This window comes from Lynx canadensis, chromosome A1 (genome assembly GCF_007474595.2).
Source record: "Lynx canadensis isolate LIC74 chromosome A1, mLynCan4.pri.v2, whole genome shotgun sequence".
Lineage (NCBI taxonomy): Eukaryota > Metazoa > Chordata > Mammalia > Carnivora > Felidae > Lynx > Lynx canadensis.
The window spans coordinates 108,436,251-108,462,345 of record NC_044303.2 but is presented as its reverse complement, the minus strand read 5'-3'; the positions used below and the strand labels follow the sequence as shown (position 1 = coordinate 108,462,345).

The window sequence follows — 26,095 nt, the reverse complement described above, 5'->3', positions numbered from 1 at the left end:
TGGCTTCCCAGGGGAATTCTACCAGACATTTAGAGCAGAGATAATACCTATCCTTCCCAAGCTGTTCCAAAAAATAGAAAGGGAAGGCAAACTTCCAGACTCAATCTATGAAGCCAGCAATACTTTGGTTCCCAAACCAGACAGAGATCCAACAAAAAAAGAGAACTACAGGCCAATATCCCCGATGAATATGGATGCACAAATTCTCAATAAGATACTAGCAAATCGAATTCAACAGCATATAAAAAGAATTATTCACCATGATCCAGTGGGATCCATTCCTGGGATGCAGGGCTGGTTCAACATTCACAAACCAATCAGTGTCATACATCACTTTAATAAAAAAAAAAGAACCATAGGATCCTGTCAACCAATACAGAAAAAGCATTTGGCAATATTCAGCACCCTTTCTTAATAAAAACCCTCGAGAAAGTTGGAACAGAAGGAACATACTTAAGCATCATAAAAGCCATTTATGAAAAGCCCACAGATAATATCATCCTCAATGGGGAAAAACCGAGAGCTTTCCCCCTGAGATCAGGAACATGACAGGGATGTGTACTCTCACCGCTGTTGTTTAACATAGTGTTGGAAGTTCTCGCATCAGCAATCAGACAACAAAAGGAAATCAAAGGCATCAAAATTGGCAAAGATGAAGTCAACCTTTCACTTTTTGCATATGACATGATACTATACATGGAAAACCCAATAGATTCCACCAAAAGTCTGCTACAACTGATAATGAATTCAGCAAAGTCGCAGGGTACAAAATTAATGTACAGAAATCAGGTGCATTCTTATACACTAATAATGAAGCAACAGAAAGACAAATAAACTGGTCCCATTCACAGTTGCGCCAAGAATCATAAAACACCTAGTAATAAACCTAACCAAAGATGTGAAAGATCTGTATGCTGAAAACTGTAGAAAGCTTATGAAGGAAATTGAAAAAGATACAAAGTCCATTTACACTTAGAATGATTACTGATACATGTGGGCTTTTACTACTGCCATTTTATTATTTTCTCGCTGTTTTGTCTTTCTTTTTTACTCCCTTGCTGTGTTCTTTTGTGAATTGATGATCTTCTGTGCTGATATGCTCTAATATCCGTTTCTTTGTCTTTCCATGAGTCTATATTATAGGTGTTTGCTTTTTGGTTACCATGAGATCTACATGAAACATAACAATTTATTTCATGCTGATACTAACTTCAATCATATGCAAAACCCTTTTACTCCCCACCTTTTATGTTTTTAATGTCAACAGTTTGCCTTCTTAGATCCTGTGTTCATTTACAAATTATCCAGGAATCTTAAATGCTGCTCTCCAGATCTGCTCCCTCCCCCTAGTCATGGAGCTCCCACTTTAATGGATGTTCTGGGTCTGGATCTTCCAAGAATAAAATGAGTGTCTTTGACAGCATCCTACACAATTAGGGAAACCAGGCATGTACTCACCAGCTCTCCCTCTCTCCTCTGGGAAAAATCACCAGCTATCTAGTTACCTTTCAAGTGTGCTGCTTTGGAGAAGAGATGATGCCAGCAAAATCAAGCTCTTCTCTTTACCTACTTGAATGCATCCAAACCTTTTTTTTTTTTTTTTATTTTGTTTTACTCCAGCTGAGTACTGGAACTTCTCTTCTGGAAACCTGGACTTCCACAAAGTCTCTCTCTCTTCTTTAGGTGACTGAGTTCTTGTTCTGCAGGCACTCCCAGACTACAGGCAAGGGGGGCACAAACCACTTCGTAACCTCCTATAGGTTCTACAAACAGTACTAAAGACGGTCTCTTACCAATACACTTGTAAACAAGGCTTTCCCGAGCCCCCTTGGCGAATGATGCTGGGTTCCACACACGCAGTGTTATTCATGAGTAGATGCTAGACTTTTGTTGTTTGGTTGGAGGGATAAAACAAGGGATAGCTTATGCTGTCATGATGCAGACATCACTCTCTGTAATCAAATCTTGGTTGAAGTTTGCTTTCTAGTCATTTTATAAAGGTCTTGTAGAAATTCTATTTGCTGAATATATTCGAAGTGTCTTCCTGTTGTCTTTGAACGTCCATCACATTGTGGCTTTAAAATTCTTGTCTCACGTGTTATTTCCTGGTAATGTCATAGACAGTAGCTTCATAACTAGCATTTTATGTAGCTGTTCAAATCTCTGAGATTTCTCCCCATGTTCTGTCCTTGTCTCTGATGTCCTTTACTTTTACATCTGTGTTTCTACCTCTCTTTTAGTTCTGTATCTGGTTCTCTGGGACTGTGGTGCCTGTTCAGTCTATAGTGCCGGATTTGTTTCTGTAGTTTTCTCAGGTTATACCTTTGAATATTTTTTCAGTTCCATTATTTTTGTTTCCTTCTTCCAAAGATAGCAGTTATTACACATTTTAGATCTCCATTCTCTTACATATCCATTATTTTCTCTCTAGAGAAATAGAATTTCCATTGATTGCTGATTGCTTCCACTGATTGCTTTTGTTGATCCTTAACACAACTTGTGCAGGGTCTTTTTTTTTTTTCTTTAGTACGTTCCAATATGGCCTTCATTTCTGTGTTGGTTTTTATATTTCTTTCATTTCTTTTCTGAACTCGACTAGTTTTTTGTTTTGTTTTTTTTTTTTATCAACTTCTCTTACCATATTTTCTCTAAGCTCTTTATATCACTCCATTAAGCTGTTTACTTTATTCATTTGAAATCATGGCTAGGTCATTGATTTTTATTTGATTGGTGGCAACATTTTTCTTACTTGTGTTCTTTGTTAGTTTTCCTGTACCAACTATTTGCAGGAGGTTCATGTGGGAGAGGATACAGGGCATTATTTCAGGCTAGCAGGAATTGAGCTTGAATGTGAATTGTTCCCTCCCTCCCTCCCTCCCTTCCTTCCTTCCTTCCTTCCTTCCTTCCTTCCTTCCTTCCTTCCTTCCTTCCTTCCACTACGTGGAGATGGGCAGCTTTGGGGCTGCTTACCACTCAGAATTTCTACCTTCTGTCCTGTCTCACTGTTAAAGGTATTAAGGTATTGTCTCATGAAGATATTATCTCACTCTGTGTACTTAACCTGGCATTCCCTGGTAAAGATCACAGTCAAGCCCCCACCTAATTCTGTCATCCTATGGATTCTGTTGTGTTGTCTCCAATAGGATATTTGCTGTTCTTGCCTTTAGGGTGAGGTAGCCACTTCGGAGAACTTCACCAGCTTGCATTGAGATCTTTAACCATGCCCATTCTTTTTCAGCATTTGGCATTCTCCTGTTTAATCTTAACTGTTTATTGGCAACCTTTTAATGTGTTTAGATGTTACAGATATCTTAGTCTCTGTGAAGATGAAATTTGCATTTCTGTTATTGATCCATAGAGTTTCTTGGGATGATTTCTGAGAGGCAAAGGGAACAAAGATATCTTAACTCCGAACCTTAAAATCAGAAGTCAAGAAAACATTTTTTTTTTTTCATTTTTTTTTCAACGTTTATTTATTTTTGGGACAGAGAGAGACAGAGCATGAACGGGGGAGGGGCAGAGAGAGAGAGGGAGACACAGCATCGGAAACAGGCTCCAGGCTCTGAGCCATCAGCCCAGAGCCCGACGCGGGGCTCGAACTCACAGACCGCGAGATCGTGACCTGGCTGAAGTCGGACGCTTAACCGACTGCGCCACCCAGGCGCCCCAAGAAAACATTTTAAGTACAGTGGTGTGCGTAAAAGTCAGGTGCCTGGGAATAAAAGAGGGGTTAACTGGTTAGAAAATTGAAGCATTATATATGCAGGATTCATGTGGCAGCCTACCTGCCTGATGGTAGTATAGACATAAAGGGATAGAGAGGAGCGAATGGGCATGTTTTTCAAAGGAGGGCTTTCTGAGCTTAAAATCCTGTCAGAAGAAGACATTGAATATGTGGACGCCTTGGGGGACAGGATTAGAACCTAGAGATAGGGAAGTATTTAAATCAGGGACATGAGAGAACAAAACCTTGGAAAGAAGGCTGCCTCAGCTCTAGAACTTGCCTCAGTTATTATAGCAATTGTGTCCAGCATTACTTAAACCACTTTCACAATAGACAGTGTCTTCATAAAGTTATTTTCTAAATAAAGCAAAGAAAACTTTGTGATATTTGAAGGGTTTTTTTTTTTTTATATTTAAGTGTCTATTTTATGGAAATACTATGTTTGTCTCAATACATGCAAGCTGTAAAATAAAGGCTACAGTCTACAACTATATGCAAGTAATGTAGTTCTTCTGGTATAAATTTTCCTGATTGTAACATCAGAGAGCCCTTTTATTATTTTTTTTCCCATGGTTTTGGTCTCTTCATTTCAACACATTAGAAATATGTCCCTATTTATTTTATCTTTATTAGAGAAATTTGTTGTATATGCTTTACTGCCCTGAGTCTTCTCCCTTATCCAAGTCCCTTATTAATGTTTTTATTCTCATCTTTGGCAGTGGCTTGAACCTGGCATCTGTAGCACGACTCAGAGGTACTTGGGAAAAATTACCAAGCAAGTATGAGAAACACCTCCAGGATCTACAAGACCTTTTTGATCCATCTAGAAACATGGCAAAATATAGAAATATTCTTAGTAGTCAAAGCATGCAGCCTCCAATTATTCCACTCTTCCCTGTTGTCAAGAAAGATATGACATTTCTACATGAAGGTATTTAAAAGTTACTTGAAAATTAGTGTGTTTAGCTTCAGCAAATTCCACAGAATTGTGATGTATTATATTTTTCAGCCTTTTATATCACAAAAGCTTTACCTAATTAAATGTAGCAAATTTTAGAAATCAAAACCCACATTATTGACAAAAACAAATTTAAGTGTTTTCCCTCTGCATTCAAACTTAAATTTGACTTACACCCACATCAGATTGTTTGTTCATATTTTTTATTTTGTTCACTAATAATTTTCCTTCCAAACTTTTTTTAATTGAATTATTCAACACATTCAATACAGTAAAGTGACCATAACAAGAGAATAACTAAATGAATTACAACAGAGCAAACTCCCATGTAATCAACTCACAGGTCAAAAATAAAATGTTGCTAGCCTTGCAGGAGCCCTATTGATGCCCCTCTCTAATAACCGTCCTCATTCTCTTCCTCAAAAGCAATGACTGTCCTGACTTCTAATACTGTGGTTTAGTTTTATCTGTTGCTGAACTTTATATAAATGGAATCACATAGTATATTTGTTTTCTTGCATTTTGGTTTGGTTTGGTTTCTGGCTTATTTTAGTCAATATTAGATTTATGAGATTTTCCCATGTTTTTTGAGTGTAGCTGTATTTCATTTTCAAAACTAGTATTCCATTACCTGAATGCAATACAGTGGATTTATCCATTCTCCTGATGAGCATTTCATAGTTTTCCACTGTTCACCTATTACAGATAATGCTGCTTTGAATATTAATATTGTTCATAGTGGATTTTATTATGGATGTGATATTCATATAATCAACTTTAGAAAACAGTTTGGCTTTGTCTAGCAAAAGTGCAACACTGGCAGTGGTGCTAGAGTTAGTGTTCCTCACCAACACCTGGTAAATTCATTCGTTTATTAGGTTGTTGCTTATTTAATGCATTTTTAAGAATTTCTTATAAATCCTGGGTGTAATACGATTTGCCTTTTGAATCTCTTAAGGTTATCTTTTAATACACAGCACGTTCTTAGTTTTAAAAGACTAGCATATGGATCTTTTAGCATGTTTCACTTCCAGTCTCCCTGAATTCATTTTTGTATATGGTATTTATTCTAGTCTGGTAACTGGCTAACTATACACTGTTTTACTATTTTTCTAGTGTTACCCTAGGCATTATATTTATACTTAATTAGTTGATATTAATTAGGTTAATATTCATTAGTATTTTTCTTTGTATTGGGCAGTGCAAGGAATTTAGAGTACTTGAATTCCATTTACTCACCTACCAGTTTATATGCGCTTGTCATGCCTTTAACTTCTATGTGATCTTATCATTTAGAGAAGTCAGTATTTATCTTTTTCTAGATGATGTTACTGTTTTTATTCCTCTGTTTTCAAAGCTTCCATGTGGTTGGGTTTTTTTTTTCTTCCTATAGAATACTATTTATTGTTTATTTAAGTACAAGTCTGCTGGTGATAAAATATCCTAATTTCATTTATCTAAAAATATCTATACTTCATATTCATTTTTAAGGCATAATTTTGGTTCGCAGTGGTCTAAACATTTTAAAAGACCATTTCATTGTGTCCTGGCTTTTATTGTTGATACTGAGAAGTCATTTGTCAGTCTTATTTGCTGTTCCTGTGATTATATTCCGCCCTTCTTCCAATAGCTGCTTTGTAATTGTCTCTTCTCTTGGTCTCTTTTTTTTTTTTTTTCCCCCTGTAGTTTTGCTATGATGTAGCTAGGTGTGGCATTTGCTTGTTTTAGTTCTGATTTGTTTATAAGATACCTTGAAACCTATGTTTTGGTATTTTTCATCAGTTTTGGAAAAATTCTCATTCATTTTGTCTTCAGATTTCTTACCTACCCTCTTCTGACCTCTATTTTAGGGATTTTGATTTCGCCTGTCTTAGACATGATGACTGCCTCTCTTGTCTCATACCCTCTTTTCTCCATTTCTCATCTTTTTGTCTAACCATGCTTCATTCTGGATATTTTCTCCCAACTTACTGTCCAGTTTATCAGTTCTTGAACTATGTGTAATTTACTCTTAAATATATCAGTGAGTTCCTAGCCAGTTATTGTGTTTTGTCAGGTTTACAACTTAAATTTTTTTTATCTCTGTGTTCTCTGCTAAAGTTCTTAGTGTTGTTTTCTACATCTTTGCACATATCCAGCTTAGTTAAAGTCTTTGTCTAATAACTCCATCCTTTGTGGGTCCTTTTCTGTTGTCTTTGTCTCCTGTTTTCATTTGTCATCTCTTCTCCTGACGTCTCTAGTTACTTCTGATCAAATGGATGTTGTGTATAAAAGATTACAGAAATAATTTGAGGTTTCAGATGATGTTCCATTCCTCCAGAAAGAAATAAAACTTGCTTTTGCCAGGCAGCTACGTAAGCTAGCAGTCCAAGATCACCTTAATCCATTTTTACATTTTTAAGATATTTTAACACTAAACTTTTATTATCTTGGTCACAACTAGTTCATGGTAGTCCCACATAGCCCTTCAGGATCCCAACCCAAAGCACTGGAGGTTTACCAGGACCTAAGGTGTTTTCCTCTAACCTAAGAAGTCAGGGTGTCACTACTTAGTTTTTTAAGCTCATCATCCCCTTTTCTGAATCAGTAGATGCCTCTAGGGTCAGGCACTGGGAAATGGTAAACCTTTCCCAGATCTTTCATTCTTCTTCCAAATCTTCACTTCCTTGATAGCTTTTTATTGCCTTAAAATACTTGTTTTTTCTATTTTTGCTCAAATTTTCTAATTATTCTCAGCAGGAGGGTTGTTCTAATTAGTCTTAATGCTTCCTCTCTATCACTCCTTTTTCATAAGGAAATACTCTGATAGGCTTCAAATATATTTTTCTGACTTGTTCCCTCAAGACATGTTTATGTGACTTGGAAGTTTTTGTTTTTGTTTTTGTTTTTTTTTAATGTTTATTTATTTTTGAGACAGCATGAGTGAGGGAGGGGCAGAGAGAGAGGGAGACACAGAATCCGAAACAGGCTCTAGGCTCTGAGCTTTTCAGTGCAGAGCCCCATGCGGGGCTCGAACCCACGAACAGTGAGATCATGACTTCAGCCGAAGTCAGACGCTCCACCAGCTGAGCCACCCAGGCGCCCCTAGTGACTTGGAAGTATTTTTGGTGATTATTTTGTTAGTAGCTCACATGTCGAGACCCTGAACAACTCATATGTTCATTGTATAATGCTCTTTACCATGAGAAAGCAGACCCCACTGTATGTTTCAGACGCATTAGGTTCTCAGACTTGCCATTAGGAACTTAGAGTTCCACAGAGGCATCTCACAGGCTACCAGAGTAGATAAATGGGGTCACAGAAACTATAAAAGACAGGTGTGAAAAAGAAACACTACTATAGACCATCACATTGCCTTTTAAACATACAGTTTTTACCTTGTAGTCTGAACTTGGTAAGCCATCAAATGGGCTAAGTCTGATGATCAAATGGGCTAAGCTATCCTCTTCAAAGAAAAGTAGATCATTTTGAAAGTTGTGTGAATTTTTCCTCAGAGCCCTACTGATTAGAACAAATAAAAGTTATGGAACTTAAGAGCTAGCACAAATGTAAATGCAGATTTCGGAAAGAAAAGATGAATGGCAGACCAGAAAGTGTTTACTCTATGAGCCAGTCACCTTAATTTAACTAATAATTGCCATTTGGGAAAACAGATCTACTCTTACTTAATCCCCCACTAGAACCCTCCCTTTTTAAAAGCAGTCAGAGGTTTTCATGGGATATATTCCATTTGTTAAATGTTGACAATTCATTTAACACTTTTTTTAAGTATTTTATTTTTATTTTTTTTCTTGATTTTGTCTGACCTATGCATTATTTCAAAAGGTATTGTTCAGTTTTCAAACTTTGGGAGATTTTATAATGTTTCTGAGTTTATTCATTTATTTTGAGAGGGACAGAGAGAAAGCACAAGCAGGGGAGGGGCAGAGAGAGACAGGGAGAGAGCTGACTCTGTACTGAGAACAGAGAGCCTGATGAGGGGCTCAAACTCAAAAACTGTGAGATCATGACCTGACTGAGCCAAAGTGAGACACATAACTGACTGAGCCAGTTAGGCACCCCTTAAAAGATTTTAAACCAAAGAAAACTTACTGGGTTAATTAAGCCCATAGGTCACTCTTTGTGACCTCTGGCTAAAGCCTAAGTTTTCAAGTGCTATACCCTGCTGTCCAAAAGAGCAGATACAGGTACCTGATAGAGTGGGCTGAGCATCTAGACAGTAAGATTTCAGGAGCCACACATTTTATAGATGTGCCTTTAACATCGTGAAATTGGTTTAGAAGCTATGTAGCTTATCAACTTCCAGTACTTGTAATCACTCCCATAGGAATAGAATTCCTCCTAGTTAGCTCATTCCCTGGGAGCATAGTTGAACCATATATGCTTTTATCGGTTCAAAACAGAAGTGGCAGTTTCATAAAGACGGTTCTGATTTGTGCCCCCAGAATAACTTGACTTTTCCTACCTTCATATGGGCATTTTAATTTTGAAAATGAAAAAGTTGGTTTTATTCCGTAGGGAATGACTCCAAAGTAGATGGTTTAGTGAATTTTGAGAAGCTAAGAATGATTGCCAAGGAAATCCGTCAAGTTGTTCGAATGACGTCTGCTAACATGGACCCAGCTATGATGTTTCGACAGAGGTATGGCATTGAAGTCTGTAGAAGTGTTACAGTGGCATCAAGTGATACAGTAATAATATTTATCATTTATTAGCCATCTCCCATTTGCTGTGCACTGTATGTCAGTCTCCAGTAATCATTTACCACAGCAACCCTTTAAAGGTAGGTGGTATGGGTTTCTTTGTACCTGTGAAAAAGGGACGCTCAGAGCATTTAGGTAATATGCCCAGAATTATGTAACTTGCTGAGATTTGAGCCCTGGTTCTGTATTACTTTTTGGAGTACGTGGATAATTCTGTCTTGTTATGTTAAATAACTGACTTAAATATTAGTCTGCACATGCCTTTTATTTTTACTAAATGTTTTTAAAGTTCTATTTCTATTAAAATCATACTTTATTTTTTTAAAATATATTAGTTTCCTCAAGCCATAGTACTACTGTTTATTTGTATGCAAGTTCTTTAGCAGAATTTGGAAAGTGCAAATGTAAGCATGTTCTATCATTAATAAAAATGGAAAATGTTATTTGTATTCCATATTAACCTGATCTTCTAAGAATGAATGCTTTTTAAAATTCAGTTTTAATGTAATAACAGAGACTTTCTCAAACTCAGTAAAACTTAGAGAAAGTGTGTTGTCAAACCCTTCTCAGTAATTTCTAAAATTTTCAGGGTAAATAGATATTAGGGTTCTAATTTAGGGGACTTACTTTCTTCCAGGCCTATGTGTATAACTTCAGTGTATAAGGCTTTTAAAAATGAAATAGGCAAAAAGATAGGCACGGTTCCTCTGGCTAAAAAAAAAATACAGTCCAGTAAGGAAACAAAAACACTTGTTTCTTTAAAAATCAAAGGTGGGATTTTTGTAATCAAACAGTATCAGTATGTGTCAGTATAGGTGTTTTCTTCTGTTTTACTTAGATTACTGTTCAGGAGTCTTTGTTTTTGTAAGTAGTTGATTTGATAGTTGGCTCTAGTGTAGAGATCCTCAGAGAACAGACGAAGGGGGCGGTCACTCTTCGCTACCCATCCCGCTCCGCCCTTAGGAATCCAACATGTAAGGAGACATGTTGTTGCTCAGTAGTATGGAAGCAGAAAACAGTAAGAACCAGGGACCAAAGCAAACCTGGAGGAAGGTTTGTTGTTTGTTTGTTTGTTTTTTAAGTTTTTGCCTTTGTTGCTTGTTTCTGTACAGTGGCCCCACTACTGCCTGTTGTCTTACGTGGACCTCCATTTTCTCATATATGTTAGCACTCCTTCCCAAAAACAATGGATTTGTGCCCCTACAGACCAGTAAATAACATACTAAGTACCAGCTATGCTTCAAAAGTGAACAAAGGAGGAAAAACCTAAGGAGGAATTTAATAAACTTGGCCATTTTCTGGGGCATGACCTGGGCTAAGTAGACTACAAGATAGGGGAAAATAAAACATTCATAATTAGATTGGACAAATTGAATTGGACTGAACTTTTCCTGAATCAGTTTTCTTTTTTAACCAGTACTTAAATGCACTTTTTCTTTAAGCAAGTAGTTATCCATTTTTGTGGTGTATATTATATAGTGTGGAAAAAGTAACCTCTTTCATTCTAACAGTAATCTGACAGAAAACAGTTTGCTGATAGAAAAGCAGAGTCTTGGGCCACCTGCAGCACATGGACTCTGGGGAGGGGCAAAAAATAAAATAAAAAGCAATCTTTATTCAGTCCATTTGTAGTATAAGGATATGCAGTATCCTATTCTGATGTTACACTTAAATTTTAAGTTGACTTCTTGGTCAAAATTTCTTTTAAAGTACATTGTTGGAGAAATTTCTGCCCTGAGAAATGACATTATAAATCTTTATGTTCCTTGTAACTTCATCTTGTCACTGAAAGGAGTGCTCAAAAATCCTTTCAAAAAAAAATGTTCAAAAATTCTCTTCCTTAATTTAAGGTTTACGTCCCTTAAAAACTCTAAATTCAAAATTTATAATAAGTATTTTTTTCTTAAGTTGCTTATTAACATAAGCCTATGGTGTGAATTAGATATTAGAAATATAATTAGCCTTACAGCATATTTTAAAGAATATTGTGGGTTTGTTGGCTTCCGGTACACATCCTAATTCATTTTACCCCCTCTGCATTCCATTAAAGTCATTTTACTGTTAAGCTGCCATTTTTTCTTAGTAAAATTTTTCTGTTCTATTCTGTCTCCATAGTTTCTCTGACTCTCAACTGTTGTCTTTTTTCTGTGCTTTCCTATTCAAACCCATGCGTCAATGTTTGTGGCTCTTGCTTACAGGAAGAAGAGGTGGCGGAGTCTGGGGTAAGTGTAGAGATGAATGCACCTGAACCAGAGGTTGTGCAACTCTTAACACGTACTGCATCCTTTTCGTTAATGCACGCGGATGAACTAGCATGCGTCCTGTTAACCCTGTCAACCTACGCTCCTCACAAATGCCTTTTGCTAACAAGGTGAAAATAGTGATAGAAGTAGCTTTTTTTTCCCATGGACTTTTCCATTGTTGGTGTCCCGTAAGTCCCTTGTAGATTTTAATTTAGTAGGGTCAGTTAAAAGAGGATGATAGTAAATATTTGTTGTGTGCTTGTTATGTGCCATATATTGTTCTAAGCACTTTATAAGAATTATTTAATTCTCCATGCACCCTGTGAGATAAATACCGGTATTCTTAAGGTGCACGTGGGGAAGATACACTTGTCTCAATTAAAGCTCACTAATGCTAGTTCATACTTAGGTAGTATCACTCCAGAGTCCATGCCATTTTCTTTTTCTCAAATCCCTTATTGTGGGGCAGCCTGCTTGGCTCAGTCATTAGAGCATGCAACTCTTGATCTCTCAGTCATGATTTCAAGCCTTGGGCATGAAGCCTCCTTTAAAAAGTTTGTTCACGTGTCTTATATGTAATTATCTAAATATGTAATTACATAAAAATGAACGAAGTTTGTTTATAAAGCTTATATTTCCATCAGTTTTACAAAAAGAGGCAGCCCTTATCCAAACTATACTATAAAGTCAGTAAATGATTGAAATGGAAGATGATTTTAATTCTTCAGATCTACTAATACCATGTGACATAAACAATATTCATTGAATTTTATTTTAAATTTGTACCATTTTAAATAAGAGACTCCTTTCTCTCTGTTTAAACTGTGATATAGTCAGTCAAGTGTGCCTGGACAGCTCAGTGTGTGGAGCATTGGTCTTGGGGTCATAAGTTGAAGCCACACATTGGGGGCAGAATTTACTTGAAAAAAAAAACTGTAATATAATCTGAAACTGCCACCTTTTGCTGTTCAGGTATGTTTGGATCTCTCCTTATACATAGATATCTCTTATTTAGAACCCTAGAATGTTTAGGACCTTATAAATCACCTATGTATCCTTTCATTTTTAGATGAAGAAAGACAGTTTTTGTGAATGAAGGGATTGCATATGAAGGATTTTTGTTATTTTAAGACTAGAGTGAATCATGAAGTCAGATGCTTTAATTACACACAAAAAGGATTTTTTTTTTTTTTTTTTTTGTGAGCCACTTACTTGAACTTGAGTCTTGTCTTATTTGTGATCCTGTTTTCTGTTGAATTTTGGTGAACTTGAATTTCCTTCTACATTCTTCCTTCCTTGTGTTTTTCTCATGTGTTTCCTTCCGTATTATACATCTATGTCTTGTTCTTTTCTGGTTCTTTTCACTGAAAATAGAAATTGATTCCTGGCATTACTGTTATGAAGAAAAATACTTGATCAGCACATTCTAGTAGGAATTTGGGCTGTTGAATGACTTAGGTTAACACATTCATTGTTTGTTCAGTTTTAGGGTTGCATTGTATGATACTTGCAGACAGTAGGCATTTTTGTTATTTCATAGCGTTCTTCTGTTTTGGAACTAGTTTAGAAGGCATTTTATTGTCATTTATTACAATGTTCCTAGAATTTTGTATCCTAGATTTGTGGACTTTTTTTTTTTTTTTTTTTTTTTTTTGTATCAGTAAAGGTAAAATTACTAAAACATTTGTATTAAAATTTGTTCCTAAATGTTGGCACTTGATTTTAATGCATATATTTGAATCTAAGACATCATCGATTGTTGGACACACCATTATTTTATGTACCACTGAGAAAAAATCACTTAAGTGCCTTCTTACCACTGAAAATGTTTTACTTTATGCTTATTTAAAAGAGCTCTTATGTAAACTTAGATAGGTATTTTTATCACATAACACCCTTTTACATTCATTAAAAGAAAAATGTGAGCACATTAAGTTGGTTTATTTAGATCTCTGTCAAACTCACTCATATTTAGAATATGAATCTTTTGAGTTACTAGTTTCTGGGTGTTTTTCTCTGCACGGTATTTTCTTTTGTGCCATCAACTGTATTGGTAATGAAGTATTTCTTAAAACAAGCCATTAAAGAAGTAAAAGCTGCTGGTGCTGGGCTCTTAGCTTGGCTTTGCATATATTTAGAGCTGTCCTCTTTTTGACAGCTGCTCTGAGAATGTTGTTGAACATGTCACATCCACTACCTTCTTAAAATCATTTGGTTACTGGAGATTAAAAGTAATTCACTAATGTTGTTGGATTTTCTTCCCAACCATTCTTCAAGTTTTGAAGTTTCTGTGTGTACAAGTAGTGACAACCATGTCACAGATTCTGCCTGACCAGCAGCAATCAAAAGTTGCTTTCAAATGTAAGACACATCTTAATTCAAAGATATTAAAATTGTGAAAGAAAAAAATACTGTGACACTTTTACAACTTTTGTTTTGCTTAATTTACAATGAACACATTAGGGTTTTATTGTCAGTTTTAAATAGTATGTGAGCACTGCAGAACAAATTGTTCTTTGTGATCTGTGTATTTAGAATATTTTAGGGTAAATATGAGGCTCATTTAGATAACCCATAGATAACTTTATTATTTTGGAGTGAGAACTTCATTTAGAATAAAAATCATTTAAGAACTTCGTGTTTCTAGCCTCATTAGAAAGGACAAATAGCATTGCTTTTCCTGTTTTCCATTGGTTCCAGATGTGGCCATTATAGAATGAGGTTTGCCACAAAGAGGTTGGGTGAAGCTATAGTTTGTTTGAACTGTGGTTATTTCTACCCAGCTTGCAATTCATCGCAGAGGCATTGCAAAGAAAGTTCCCAAGTCCCAGATCCTCAGTCCAGAACCACATATTGCCTAACCATTCCAAGTGTGAGTGGGAGATTGAGCTTTCTCTTGTACTTCTGGTCTCTGACTATACGGGATTGAGTATAAATGCCTATTTTTCTTTTCGGTTGTTCTCTTTGACTTTGGCCAAAACACTTAGTGGTAAAATTGGTTAGCTTTCTAAGAGTGGCCTGCTGTAGATAGGAATGGTGATGGCTATGGCATGTCCAAAGAAGCAGCACAGATAAGCAAAGCTCCTGTAGAAACTCCCTTGCTCAAGAATCCTGGTATAGAGATCTGGCTAAGGATGGACTTGTTCTGACTCAGACTCTTGCCATATTTTCAGAGTTTGGATGGCCTCCTGGGGCTGCTGTTTACTTGTCCCAGCTGTGCCATGGATTGCATAGGCACAAACACAGATTTCATGGAATTTGTTGCTGGGGCACGGGGTTGGAGGGAGGAGGAAAAATTATTATCTTACTCTTTTGAATTCTGCACTTTGCCGAATCTTAAAACTTAGAACATAGCCATGTGTGCCATATTACTTTGCATTAATGCTCTTCATCTTTTAACTCATTTGCATCAGCATGCAGTAGCATTAACAGAACAAAATTCTTTTAATCTTCAATCTGCCATGTGTAGTTCTCATCTTTACTGTCCCTCATTGTGATATCCATCATCCTACAGGTCATTGAGTCAAGGCAGCACAAACTCTAACATGCTAGATGTTCAAGGAGGTGCTCACAAGAAAAGGGCACGCCGCAGCTCTCTGCTCAACGCCAAGAAGCTATACGAGGATGCCCAAATGGCAAGAAAAGTGAAGCAGTATCTTTCCAGTCTGGATGTAGACACAGATGAGGAAAAGTTTCAGATGATGTCATTGCAGTGGGAGCCTGCCTATGGTACCTGTAAGTACAAGTTTTCACTTAATGTGATGTTAAATAGTACAACAAAATAGACATTATATCTTTACAGTTAAGCTTAAGTCCAGTGAAAATTAACTTTCTCTCAAAAAGGTTTCTGACATCTCAAGCGTCAAATGATCTCTTATCTGGATACTGAATTCCATCCGTTCCTAATTGCCATGTGTAGGAAACTGAGGGTTGAAGAATTCTTTAAAAAGCATTAGAGGGGAGGCTGGGTGGCTCAGTCAGTTAAGCATCTGACTTCAGCTGAGGTCATGATCTCATCATAGTTTGTGAGTTCAAGCCCTGCGTCGGGCTCTGCCCTAACAGCTTGGAGCCTGGAGCCTGCTTCAGATTCTGTCTCCCTTTCTCTCTGCCCCTTCCCTACTTGTGTTCTCTCTTTCTCTCTCAAAAATAAATAAATAAACATTTTAAAAAAATTATTAGAAAGTTGGGGCCCCTAGGTAGCTTGTTTGGTTGAATGTCCAACTTTGGATCCTCTGTCTCCTCTCTGCCCGTCCCCTTCTTACTCACGCATGCGCGCGCGCGCGCACACACACACACACACTCTCTGCCTCTCACAGAAATAAATAAACGTTTAAAAAAATCATTAGAAAGTCTTCTTATAAAAACTGGAACATTATAGGGGAGCCCTTCAGTTTGAGGACATTTTTATCTTCATCCCTAAATACAGAGTAAAACTAAGTGAACTTTTATCTTCGTTAAATTTCATAGATATTTGCCAACTAGGAAATGGAAGAAATTTAATTGAAAGCCTTATAAACAATAGGTGTTAGTAAGGTGAACTAAGAAAAGTGAGTCACATTCTCATATTGTTAAAATACTGGAATTATGTGGGGGAAAAAGGAGAGCCTATTCTCAAAATTTTTAATTACACATAGGCTTCCCCCACCATTTGTAAGTAGAACATTCCTATGAAACATTTTGTAGGCCAAAATGACATAAAGGGAAGAAGCAGTTACCATTAATTTCTGTGGAAAAAAATTTGAGTGTTCCCAGATCCAAAAAAATAACCTCTGTTAGGCTTTTCTGATACTTTAGGACACGACTTACTAACAGATGCACAGAATAAATCTAGATAGAGCACACAGGCTCACAGACACAATTTAAAGTTATGGCAGTTTAGGGGCGCCTGGGTGGCTCAGTTGGTTAGGCGTCCGACTTCAGCTTAGGTCATGATCTCACAGTTGGTAAGTTCAAGCCCTGCATCACGCTCTGTGCTGACAGCTCAGAGCCTGGAGCCTGCTTCAGATTCTGTGTCTCCCTCTCTCTCTGACTCTCCCCCACTCAAACTGTCTCTGTCTGTCTCTCTCTCTCAAGAATAAATAAACATTAAAAAAAAATTTTTTTTTTAAAGTAGCAGTTTGATACTGAGGTGCTGAGTGTAGTTTCTGGGAAAGTAGCTTGTTGGTTCTCTTCTCACTGCTTCTTACATTGCCTCTGTAAGCAAGAATCCTCTTTGAATTTATTTGGGCTATTTGGGCTAATTTCTAATGTAGGTATTTCGTAAAAGCAAAATGGAGTAATACAACTTGTGAAAGCTGAGAATACCCATATGAACAACATAGGGTATATGTGTCTGGGTCAAGGAAATCATGAGTTGTAAAAGCAGAAATCAAAAATGGTAAATTACACTATATTGTAACAATCAAAAAAGATTAAGTTGTAAGTGGCTGTTATTTTACACAGTGGATGTTATTTTACACATATATATGATTAAATGTTATGCCAATAAAAATTCCAATAGGATACTTAGAACTTGATAAACTGCTGATAGAATAAAATTGGAGAAGGAAACTGGTATGATCCGATTTTCATGTTGGAAGAGGCACTCTGCTGTTCTGTTGAGAGTGGCTTGAAGTCATAGACTAGAATTGATCCAATGAGGGAAGTATTTCAGTAGTGTAGATGAGAGGATGTAAACTTGGCTGTCACTGTTATGGTGGAAAGGGGACCATTTAAGTTAATGGGTTCAGAATGTATGGAGGAAGCAACTTAATTCTACAGACATTTTAGAAGTCATGTTTTATAATACATGAAATTATTTTTAGGAAGATTAATCTGTTGTATTTTTTCTGTTAAAAATAGAAGGTTTCAATGCAGTCATTATTGTCACTAGTGATAACCTTGCCTAAAAAAGTACACAGTTACATAATTCTTACTCTGTTCTATTAGTGACTAAGAATTTCAATGAGAAAAGATCGGCCAAGTCATCAGAAATGTCTCCAGTGCCTATGAGATCAGCAGGCCAAACAGCTAAAGCACATTTGCATCAGCCTCACAGAGTGAGCCAGGCACTCCAAGTGCCAGCTGTTAATTTGCACCCCATCAGGAAGAAGGGACAAGCAAAAGACCCCGCCACATTATGTGAGTATTCACAATTATTGCATTGATTTAATTAAAATTTCCAGGGGAGTTAGAATGAAAAATAATTACAAATATAAATGCTCAGAAGATCAGCTAGTATAGTTCATATAATTGTCATTCATGAATTGAAAGATGTTTGTTTGCCTCTAGGTATTTGATAACAGCATAAATATCTTAAATGCTGATAATTGGAATTCCTGTAGTCCTAGCAACAGAAAACTTAGAGCAATATGCCTAGGTACCAAGCGTTTGCTGCTTTCAGAGGTGCATTTGAACACTTACCTAACGCACCTGCAACCTATGAGAATGAGGTTGCTTATTCTAAAAATGTATATTGTTTTTACATTCACGATCACTTCTCAAAAACCTAGTGAGGAGACAAGAAAAGATTGTAAGGTTTATAAAGTATAGACCATGCTTTATCCCTCCTCTGCTAGGCCATGTACAAAAGAAGCTACATTTAGTTTGGTTCCTAACATTAGCGCTTAACCCATGCATTATACATTTAGGACATATTTAGTAGAACTTTGTGAATTTTATTTGATTTTGTTTTGAGATCCAAAGTTGAATAAGAAGTGCCCCCCACTCCTTGCCTTTGCCAGGTTTCCATTTTGGTACTATAGACCCACAAACCGGTAACAAATATAATATGTTTGCTATTATGCCTAGAGTATGTTCAGAGCTTATAAAAAAACAAAAAATGGGAAGTTTCTGGAGCACACAGAGCTAAGTATAAAGTGGAACTTCAGAGCAGGCTTTGTGGAGATAACACCTAAGCAGAGTTTTAAGGCTTGATCAAGAAGGAGGTAATGAGGCAAAGACTGCAGAGAAATTGCTTCAAGCAAAGGAAAAGCATGGTATCTGCAAGGAGCTACTGGCAGTTTGCTGCCTCTGAGTGTAGAGCTGCAGAAAGAGTGCTGAGAGACAATAATAATTAAAGCTACCACCTACAGAGTACCGCCTGAGTGCCAGACACAGTTCTGAGTGCTTTATGCTTTACTAAGTTCATTACGTTCATTTAATCTTCATAATAACCCTATAAGATAGGCAATACTCTTGTTTTAGAGAGTAAACAAAGAAGGTCTCAGTAACTTACACACTGCCAGTGTGTGATGGAGGTGGGAGTTGATCGCAGGCTAACTGGCTTTAAAGTCCTTTTTTTCAACCATCATATTAAACAGCCTCCCAGTATGACAAGAAGTGAAGTCCTAGGCATGCTGAAATTTTAATATGGCATGCCAAAGGACAGTTGTCCTTGGGTAGCTGTTGCAGACATTTGAGCAGGGGAAGGTTATGGTCCACTTTATATTTGGAGAAGAACTAGAGTAGGGAGGGCAGTGAGACTGCAGATAGACAGTCCAAAAGGAGGGCTGATAGAACAATTCACTGGACGTTGCTCAGAGCCCGAGCTAGTTTGATGGTTGGGGAGATGAGGAAATAATTGGGTTCAAAATTGATGAAATCAGTCAATATGCTGGTCAAGTGAGAAATAGGAGAGGTGTAGGTCTGGCTTCTTACTCGGATGTCATCACCCAAGAGGCAGTATTAACTCTAAGTAGCCCTCTTTTTGCTTGTTGTAATATGGCTGTTATTTATGTGATAAATGTATTCATATTAAAAAAGCACTTAATTAAGAGTAGTGTGAGTATACTGTGATTTAAATTTTAAATTTCTGCATTGTTAAAAAGGGCCGCTTGTTACTATGACAAATGCCCATCAAAGTTGGGCTTACTTTACGATTATAATAGTGTCGATAGCTCTTTGACTTTTCTTAGAGAAGATCTATAATATAAAAATGTCAGTATCGTGAAACCATTGCTAAGTTTGACCTATGCTAAACAGGAACGTCTATTCAACAAGAGTAAAGATAGAACGTTGCAGCATGTTTCCAGTGGGCTCCATACTATTTTTCTATAAATTCATGATTCTTTCTGTTGTCTACTTTTCTCCTATAGTGTGAATTTAGTCCTATTGAAAAGGGCTGGACTGGCAGCCCGGCAGCCTCTTCAATATGCCCACAGGTAGTGACAGTGCCAGCATCCCTACACTGCCCTGGCCACGTGCCTCACCCTGACTTGGAGAGGCCACCTCTAGAGGGGAGAGAAGAGTTGGAATCCATACCTTCCCTATTAAGACTTCCGACAAATGTGTTAATTGTGGGGGCTGGGACACTATACTCAAACCATTAAATCGGTTTCCCTTACGCCACAAAACAGACAACAAAGAACTGTTATAATGTGGTTTGTGCTGACTAGCTGAATTGGAACCAGTAACTTAGAGGTGAGAATCTCTGTATGCTATTACCCAGTCATTTAGTCCCTGTTTGTCATTTATACATTTCAGTTGACTACACTAGCCATTGTGCATCATGGCTTTAGTTATGTAGCATATTAGGCACCTTACAGATATTTTCATTGTGAAGTGATGCTTACTTGCTTCTTGGGTTTTATTTTCAGGTACAAATTTACCTCAGAAAGTTTTAGGGACAACTGAAGAAATAATTGGTAAGAAACATCCAGAAGATACGATCTCTGTGGCATCATCCTTACATTCTAGTCCTCCTGCATCTCCTCAAGGCTCTCCTCGCAAAGGTAAGACGTAACAGTTTAAGCTAGTTGTTCTTACACCAAGCAACGCTTTGTGACACATAATTTGCTTTTTCCCTCTCTAGTGATAATAGAAAGTGAAGAAACATGTACCTCCTGATACTTTTTGAACTTTCATGTTTTAGTTTGAATTATTCAGATGCTCTCCAGGTGTTGTGCCTTATATAAGCTAGGACTTCTGTATTCAGAGTGGACATGCATAGATAAGAATGAAGGCAGAAATCACAGTCACTTCATTCTTTGCAGATTCTTGGTGGTGTTATTCAAATTTCCAATTTTTTAAACATTTCTGTGGAGTATTTTAAAATACGAATTTCTACAATAAATTGGTTTTAACCAGCTACAAAATTCGGGGGAAAAAAGCATATTTAGGTTGATATGTTCCCTTTTTTAGTAATGGAATATTATTACCTTTTTAGTAATCAGGATTTAAAATAACTTATAGCCCTGTGGATTTTACATCACACTTAAAGAGAACCTCTTGATGTAAAATGCCTGAAATCGGTCTTGTTCATTGACCTACATTTTCATAATTCACAGTGAAGCTTTTTTTGTCTTGAGTAGACTGGGTAGTGTGTATGCAAATGCAATTTCACGTTAGCTGCACGTGTAGTATTTTAAATGGTGTGTGTATTTCTTACACTGGATGCTCCACACTCTTTTTGTATTTTGGTAAAAAAGTCTCCTGAGTTCTGGCATCATCTTCCTGGATGTAAAAGAATCACATGTTTAAATAATCACAGTACAAGAGGGCACATGGGGTTGGGGAAGAAAACCTTATGAATTCTAGCAGGAATGAAAAGCTTCTAGAGCTTTCCCCCGCTCCCATGTTCTAAGTTTGATCCCACTTTTGCGAGCTCTTTTTTTATTATTTGCCATATTTGTGGCAGCGATATGGTAAGTGATGTCAGACCAGAGCTTGAATTCTAACTCTGTTCCCCACTATAGCTGCATTACTAAGCCCAGGTAATTTATAAGCTGAACAAAGACCAGCTATTTTAGGGACCTTATACAAGGGTTAAACGAAATAGTATTTATAAAGCCTGATAGACGATAAGTGTTTAGTAAATTGAAGTGTGTCCTCTTTGTCCCTTCTGCCATCCCAGGGTAACTTAGCTTCATTCTAACGTTTCCTGTTCTCCTTCACATAGCTGAGAGAAGCTGGAATTTTCATTCAGATTTTACTCAGAAAAGATTAGTAAAAATTAAACAGGATGTATAAACAATATATATTAACAGGTATGTTTTTAAAACACAGGTCTCTGATCTTGTGGTATGTAGCTCACATGTGATTTTGTGAAGTACAGTCTGTTTCATCCTCTTACTGTGTGCCTGGTGCCCTCCGAGGTGCTTCTTACCACATCCATTCACACAGATGGTTCTAATGAACAGTGGCTGTGTGTTCTTAATCCTCTTTCAGGCACATCTTTACACCCTCCACCCCTTGGGGAGACTAATCGGAAGTCCCATCATAGACAGTTCTCTAACTAGGAAACTAGTTGATTGGATTTGGTGTTCTTGCCTGAACGTTACTTGTAAGAACAAGAATTTCCCCATTGCTCTCATTCTCGACAGAAAATCTGCTCTCACCACTAGAATAGAGAGTTTTTGCCACAGTGTCTTTCAGTATGTGGCCAGCAATTGACCTTGACATTCATAGCTTTGGGAGCCTATCATAGGCATGTTGAGAATCTTTGGAAACCTGAGGAGTTTATTATCTTTAAAACTGTTACTAATTGTTTGTACAGTATGTTTTACCAAAACCCCAACCAGTTATTGGATTTCTTTTTGTTTCCATAGACATGGTCTTGCCAGTAGTCTGTAACTGAACAAAAATGTTACTAAACTAAGAGTACAATAGTAGGATCTGTTTCTGGTTCTTGCTAAACTTTGGAATTAGTGTTCTGTTTTTTAACATTCAAGGAAATAAGCCTAGATTCCTATTTTTTATAAGGGGAATTTATATAAGTAAGAACTTTTAAAAAATGACATCAGGCAGCCTTAACCTCCATCTTCCTCAGTACATAAGGAGGGCAACCTTTCCACCTTGGAGATGAAACAGGATCGGAAATGGTGCTTTATAAATACTTATATTGTACTTAGTATTTATATGTCCTGTCTGGCTTTTTACCAAGCTTTTTCTTAGTAGAATCTGCCTGAAAATTATAGACATAGTTACTTTTGAGAAATAATTCTGGTTACCTGATACTCTTGTCATATTTTTCCTTATGATTTTACCACCCTGGCTTACTTTCAACAATATTTTATTACCAGCTTGTTCTGATTAAGGTAATTTTTCTCCCATGTTCTGTTTTGCAATGACTGAGGTATTTGTGGTATATTGTAGACTTCTGTCCTTTAAGAAATACATTACTAGATTTCAGTTTTTCCAGTATTGTTAAAATGTTTGAATTTTTTTAATAACGAAATACTCTGTAATAGAAACCAAGCTAATTGTGATTAATTGGAAAGAATTAATTGACCGTGACAGGGTTTTTGCATCTCTCCCTCCAGTTGGCAGTATCCTATCTGATCTCAGCATCCTGCTGCGCCTCTCAGGGTCTTCCTCATCCCCTCCCCGTGAGTCCAGCACCAAGATCAGTGGCCAGAGCTGCCCCGGCATAGGCGGGGTTTACTTGCAAAAGAAAATCCTTCAGATTACCAGGAGCACAGCCAAAAGGACAGACAGGACGGAGAAGGCCACTGAGGAGGATAGAGACAGGACAAGTTGTGAGAACACAGCCAGAAAAAGAGTGACGTCCCCGTTTAGAAGATTTAGGGAAAGAACTCTTTCAAGGGAGAGACTAGCCAACAGCAAAAAAGAGGACGCAGATCACAATCAAGCTACAGAAAGCTGTGAGAAAGTGAAGGATGTTGGAAGCAACATCAAAGATGAGAAAGGGAAAGACATCTTCAGTTCAAATAGCCGAGGCAACAGTAACACTTTAAACTGCTTCTATACGCGATTCAAGTCTAAAAGGAGAAAGACAATCTGATGGAGTTCCTTACTTAATTTTAGTGTGGAATTTGTTTTCATTTATTAATGTAAATGTAGCTTAAGTTATTTATCGAACAAATTTTAGTCAGAAAACTTAGTGTATAATATGATTGATATAGGCATTTTATGATTAGTGTTAAAGGTACTCTAGCAACAAAGTCATATTTATATAAAGTGCCTTATTTGTACATGTTATTTTCCTAATGTTAGTAAAATTTATACTCTTGTTTTCTGTAGTTGGCTTTATTTCCTACTGTGAATGAAATAAGTAGAGGTACTTTTTAAAAATCAGTATTTACTTTCTCATGAGAACACCCAGGAATGATCTTATCACCACCTTTACCTCAGAATTCTATTGTTCTTATTACTGCAACTACTTTACCTGCTAAGGGAAAAAGAAGGCAAGAAGCTGCATCTTGTCCACACTTTTAATTTTATCCGTTTTTCATATAAATCTCCGGCCCAGAGGAGAAAGAGGAGATAGTCTAAAATAGCAAGTAAAAATCATGTGGAAATTTGTTAAAAATGTAGTTACTGTGTCTACCACAAACCTCATAAATACTGAATTGCCAGAAATAAGCCCGAGAATATATATATTAATAACCCTTCAGGTGATTCTTAGAGCTGATTATGTTTGAGAAATACTGATCTAACAGATACAGGGATGTAATTACTCTTAAAACAGTAAAGCAGGTCTATCCCCTAGGATAAAAGAGCAATGATTTTTTCTTTTGAGGAAGAATTTATATATGTTTATATTTATATATTTTTAAATTTACTACATCCGTTTTCATGGTATGCTTGAAAATTACCAGTCAATTCATAAAGGGCACTGAGAAAGTAGCGGTGAGTGGTCACAGGTCAAAAGACTGACTTATCTCAACTTGTCCTGTGCCTGGTCCCATAAGGCAAATATAAATCAGCCATATTCTTGGTCTTAATTTTTCTTTTTGAAATAATTAGTGGAACTACTCATTACGGTTATTGTTCAACAGATTTTTTCTTTAGTGACTTGAGTTATATGTGAATATAAAACCTGTAGTTTTTCTTAATGAGATTTCTAGGGATTGTCCTGAAAGTCATGTATCTCTTGAACCTCATTTGTCCAGTGAACAGGAAAATAATTGTTTGCTTCGTTGAGACCTACTGGCATTTTCTTTTCTTTCTAAATAAAAGAGGTTTTGTTTACTTTTCTAACAGTTATCAAAACAGACATAATGTACATTTAACTATCATGCTGCAGATTTATTTTTGGATGCTCCCATCTCATTCCATCTCTACCCCTTTATTCCAGAAAATGCAAAAGAAAATGTCTCTTGCTATATCTGCTGTGCAGTAAGTCAGAGAACAATTTAAAACAGGCAGATGCTGTTTTTTTCAGAACACATTTTTATAAATTTGTCAGTTTTGCTGTTTAATGCAATATTCTTCAAAGTTGGTGAAGAAAAAGGAAACCAGGTATAAGATTAAATCCGTATTTATTAAAAAATATGAAAATATGAAAATAATTGCTTTCAACTTGGGGCAAGACTCCTTAGGTATTATTCAGTATATCTAGGGTAAGTATGTGTGGTTGGAGAAAGCAGAAAAGAATTCTTTCTCTTGAGTCTTGATTCCCCTCCCCCACTCCTACCTCAAGGTGATATTCTAGACATTCAGATCAGGCCATGAAATATTTATGTTCATTAAAAAAGGAGACGCAGGATTAAAAAGAAGTTGAGAAATTCAAGATGTCTGCTTTTTACTATTTTGAAATACATGTAATTTCTCCTTGTTTTATTAAATGCTTACAACTATGTGAGAACGTGGGGCAGGTACATATTTGGACTAGTTTCCTCAGTAGTCCTGATTTTGACTTCCAATTTCTTGAGTTTGGAGGTGGGTTGGTACAGTATAGATAGGTAGGTGAGTGAATATGGAGGGAAGGTGTGTAGGAGATTGGCATCATTACAGCCACATAGATGGAAACTGAGATTGCTACTCACTGTCTTTTGCTGTTTTTATGCTTTTCTTTGTCTTCTCCCTGACCACATACCCCTACCTATTTCCTTGTTTTGTAGTTTGATCACTTGTTTTTTCTCATTTAGGTTGTACACTTATGACATCAACTAAATCTGACAACTTGTCTGACTCCAGCCATAGCGAAATTTCTTCACGATCCAGCATCGTGAGCAATTGTTCTGTTGACTCCATGTCTACAGCTCTACAGGATGAACGGTGTTCTTCACATGCTATGGCGGTCCCTGAATCCACTGGACCATTGGAAAAAACAGAACACTCCTCAGGGATAGGAGACCATAGTCAGCTGGGCCCTGGGTAAAACATACTTGCCTGTGTTCATATCACAAAACCCAAGCTGAGTGGCCACTGCAAGCAGTGCTCCCCAACTTGGCCTTAAATACCCCCTATCCCCTGGGGTGGTTGCAGGGGGATCCCTAAAATAATATGAGGGCCAAGCATGGATTGTCTGTATTTCATTTGCAAATGAGTACTATTTTATGTATGGGTGCTCATTTTTGAAGTGTTAGTGAATTCAAGTAACTGTCAAGTATATTTTTATTTAATAAGAACTCACAGAAGCTGCTGTTGACAACAGGGGAGGTGGTTGTTGCACTGTGGCTGTTAAGTTAGAGAATGCTCAAAAAGATTGTATAATGGGAAGTATACCCAGTACTTTACACAGTGTAGACATGTTGAGGGAGTAGGGCCAGTCCTTGATCTGAAAGTATGATTTGGAGAGTAA

At 36.9% G+C, this 26,095-nt stretch overlaps 1 protein-coding gene and 1 long non-coding RNA gene across 7 annotated transcripts in view; one reads left to right on the top strand and one right to left on the bottom strand.

The window, feature by feature from the left end:
• RAPGEF6 (Rap guanine nucleotide exchange factor 6) overlaps window positions 1-26,095 on the top strand; it is a 191,207-nt gene that overhangs the window by 156,860 nt on the left and 8,252 nt on the right. For 3 of the 5 annotated variants that reach the window (XM_030317528.2, XM_030317504.2, XM_030317520.1), the window contains 7 exons: window positions 4,444-4,655; window positions 9,201-9,324; window positions 11,584-11,607; window positions 15,143-15,363; window positions 17,557-17,748; window positions 20,205-20,339; window positions 25,440-25,668. In XM_030317528.2, the coding sequence (XP_030173388.1) occupies window positions 4,444-4,655; window positions 9,201-9,324; window positions 11,584-11,607; window positions 15,143-15,363; window positions 17,557-17,748; window positions 20,205-20,339; window positions 25,440-25,668 (1,137 nt within the window). Of the gene's footprint in view, window positions 1-4,443; window positions 4,656-9,200; window positions 9,325-11,583; window positions 11,608-15,142; window positions 15,364-17,556; window positions 17,749-20,204; window positions 20,340-22,868; window positions 25,408-25,439; window positions 25,669-26,095 lie in introns of those variants that run through there. The other 2 variants (XM_030317510.2, XM_030317536.2) reach the window with 2 other exon arrangements.
• Window positions 1,193-18,152, bottom strand: LOC115515636. Of its 2 annotated transcripts, XR_004343491.1 has the most exons (3): window positions 18,031-18,152; window positions 12,841-12,992; window positions 1,193-3,376 (listed from the first exon to the last, which is right to left on the bottom strand). It is a non-coding gene; the product is annotated as an uncharacterized LOC115515636 (long non-coding RNA). The 2 variants fall into 2 exon arrangements; XR_003969353.1 differs by lacking the exon at window positions 18,031-18,152 and having other exon boundaries at window positions 12,841-13,425.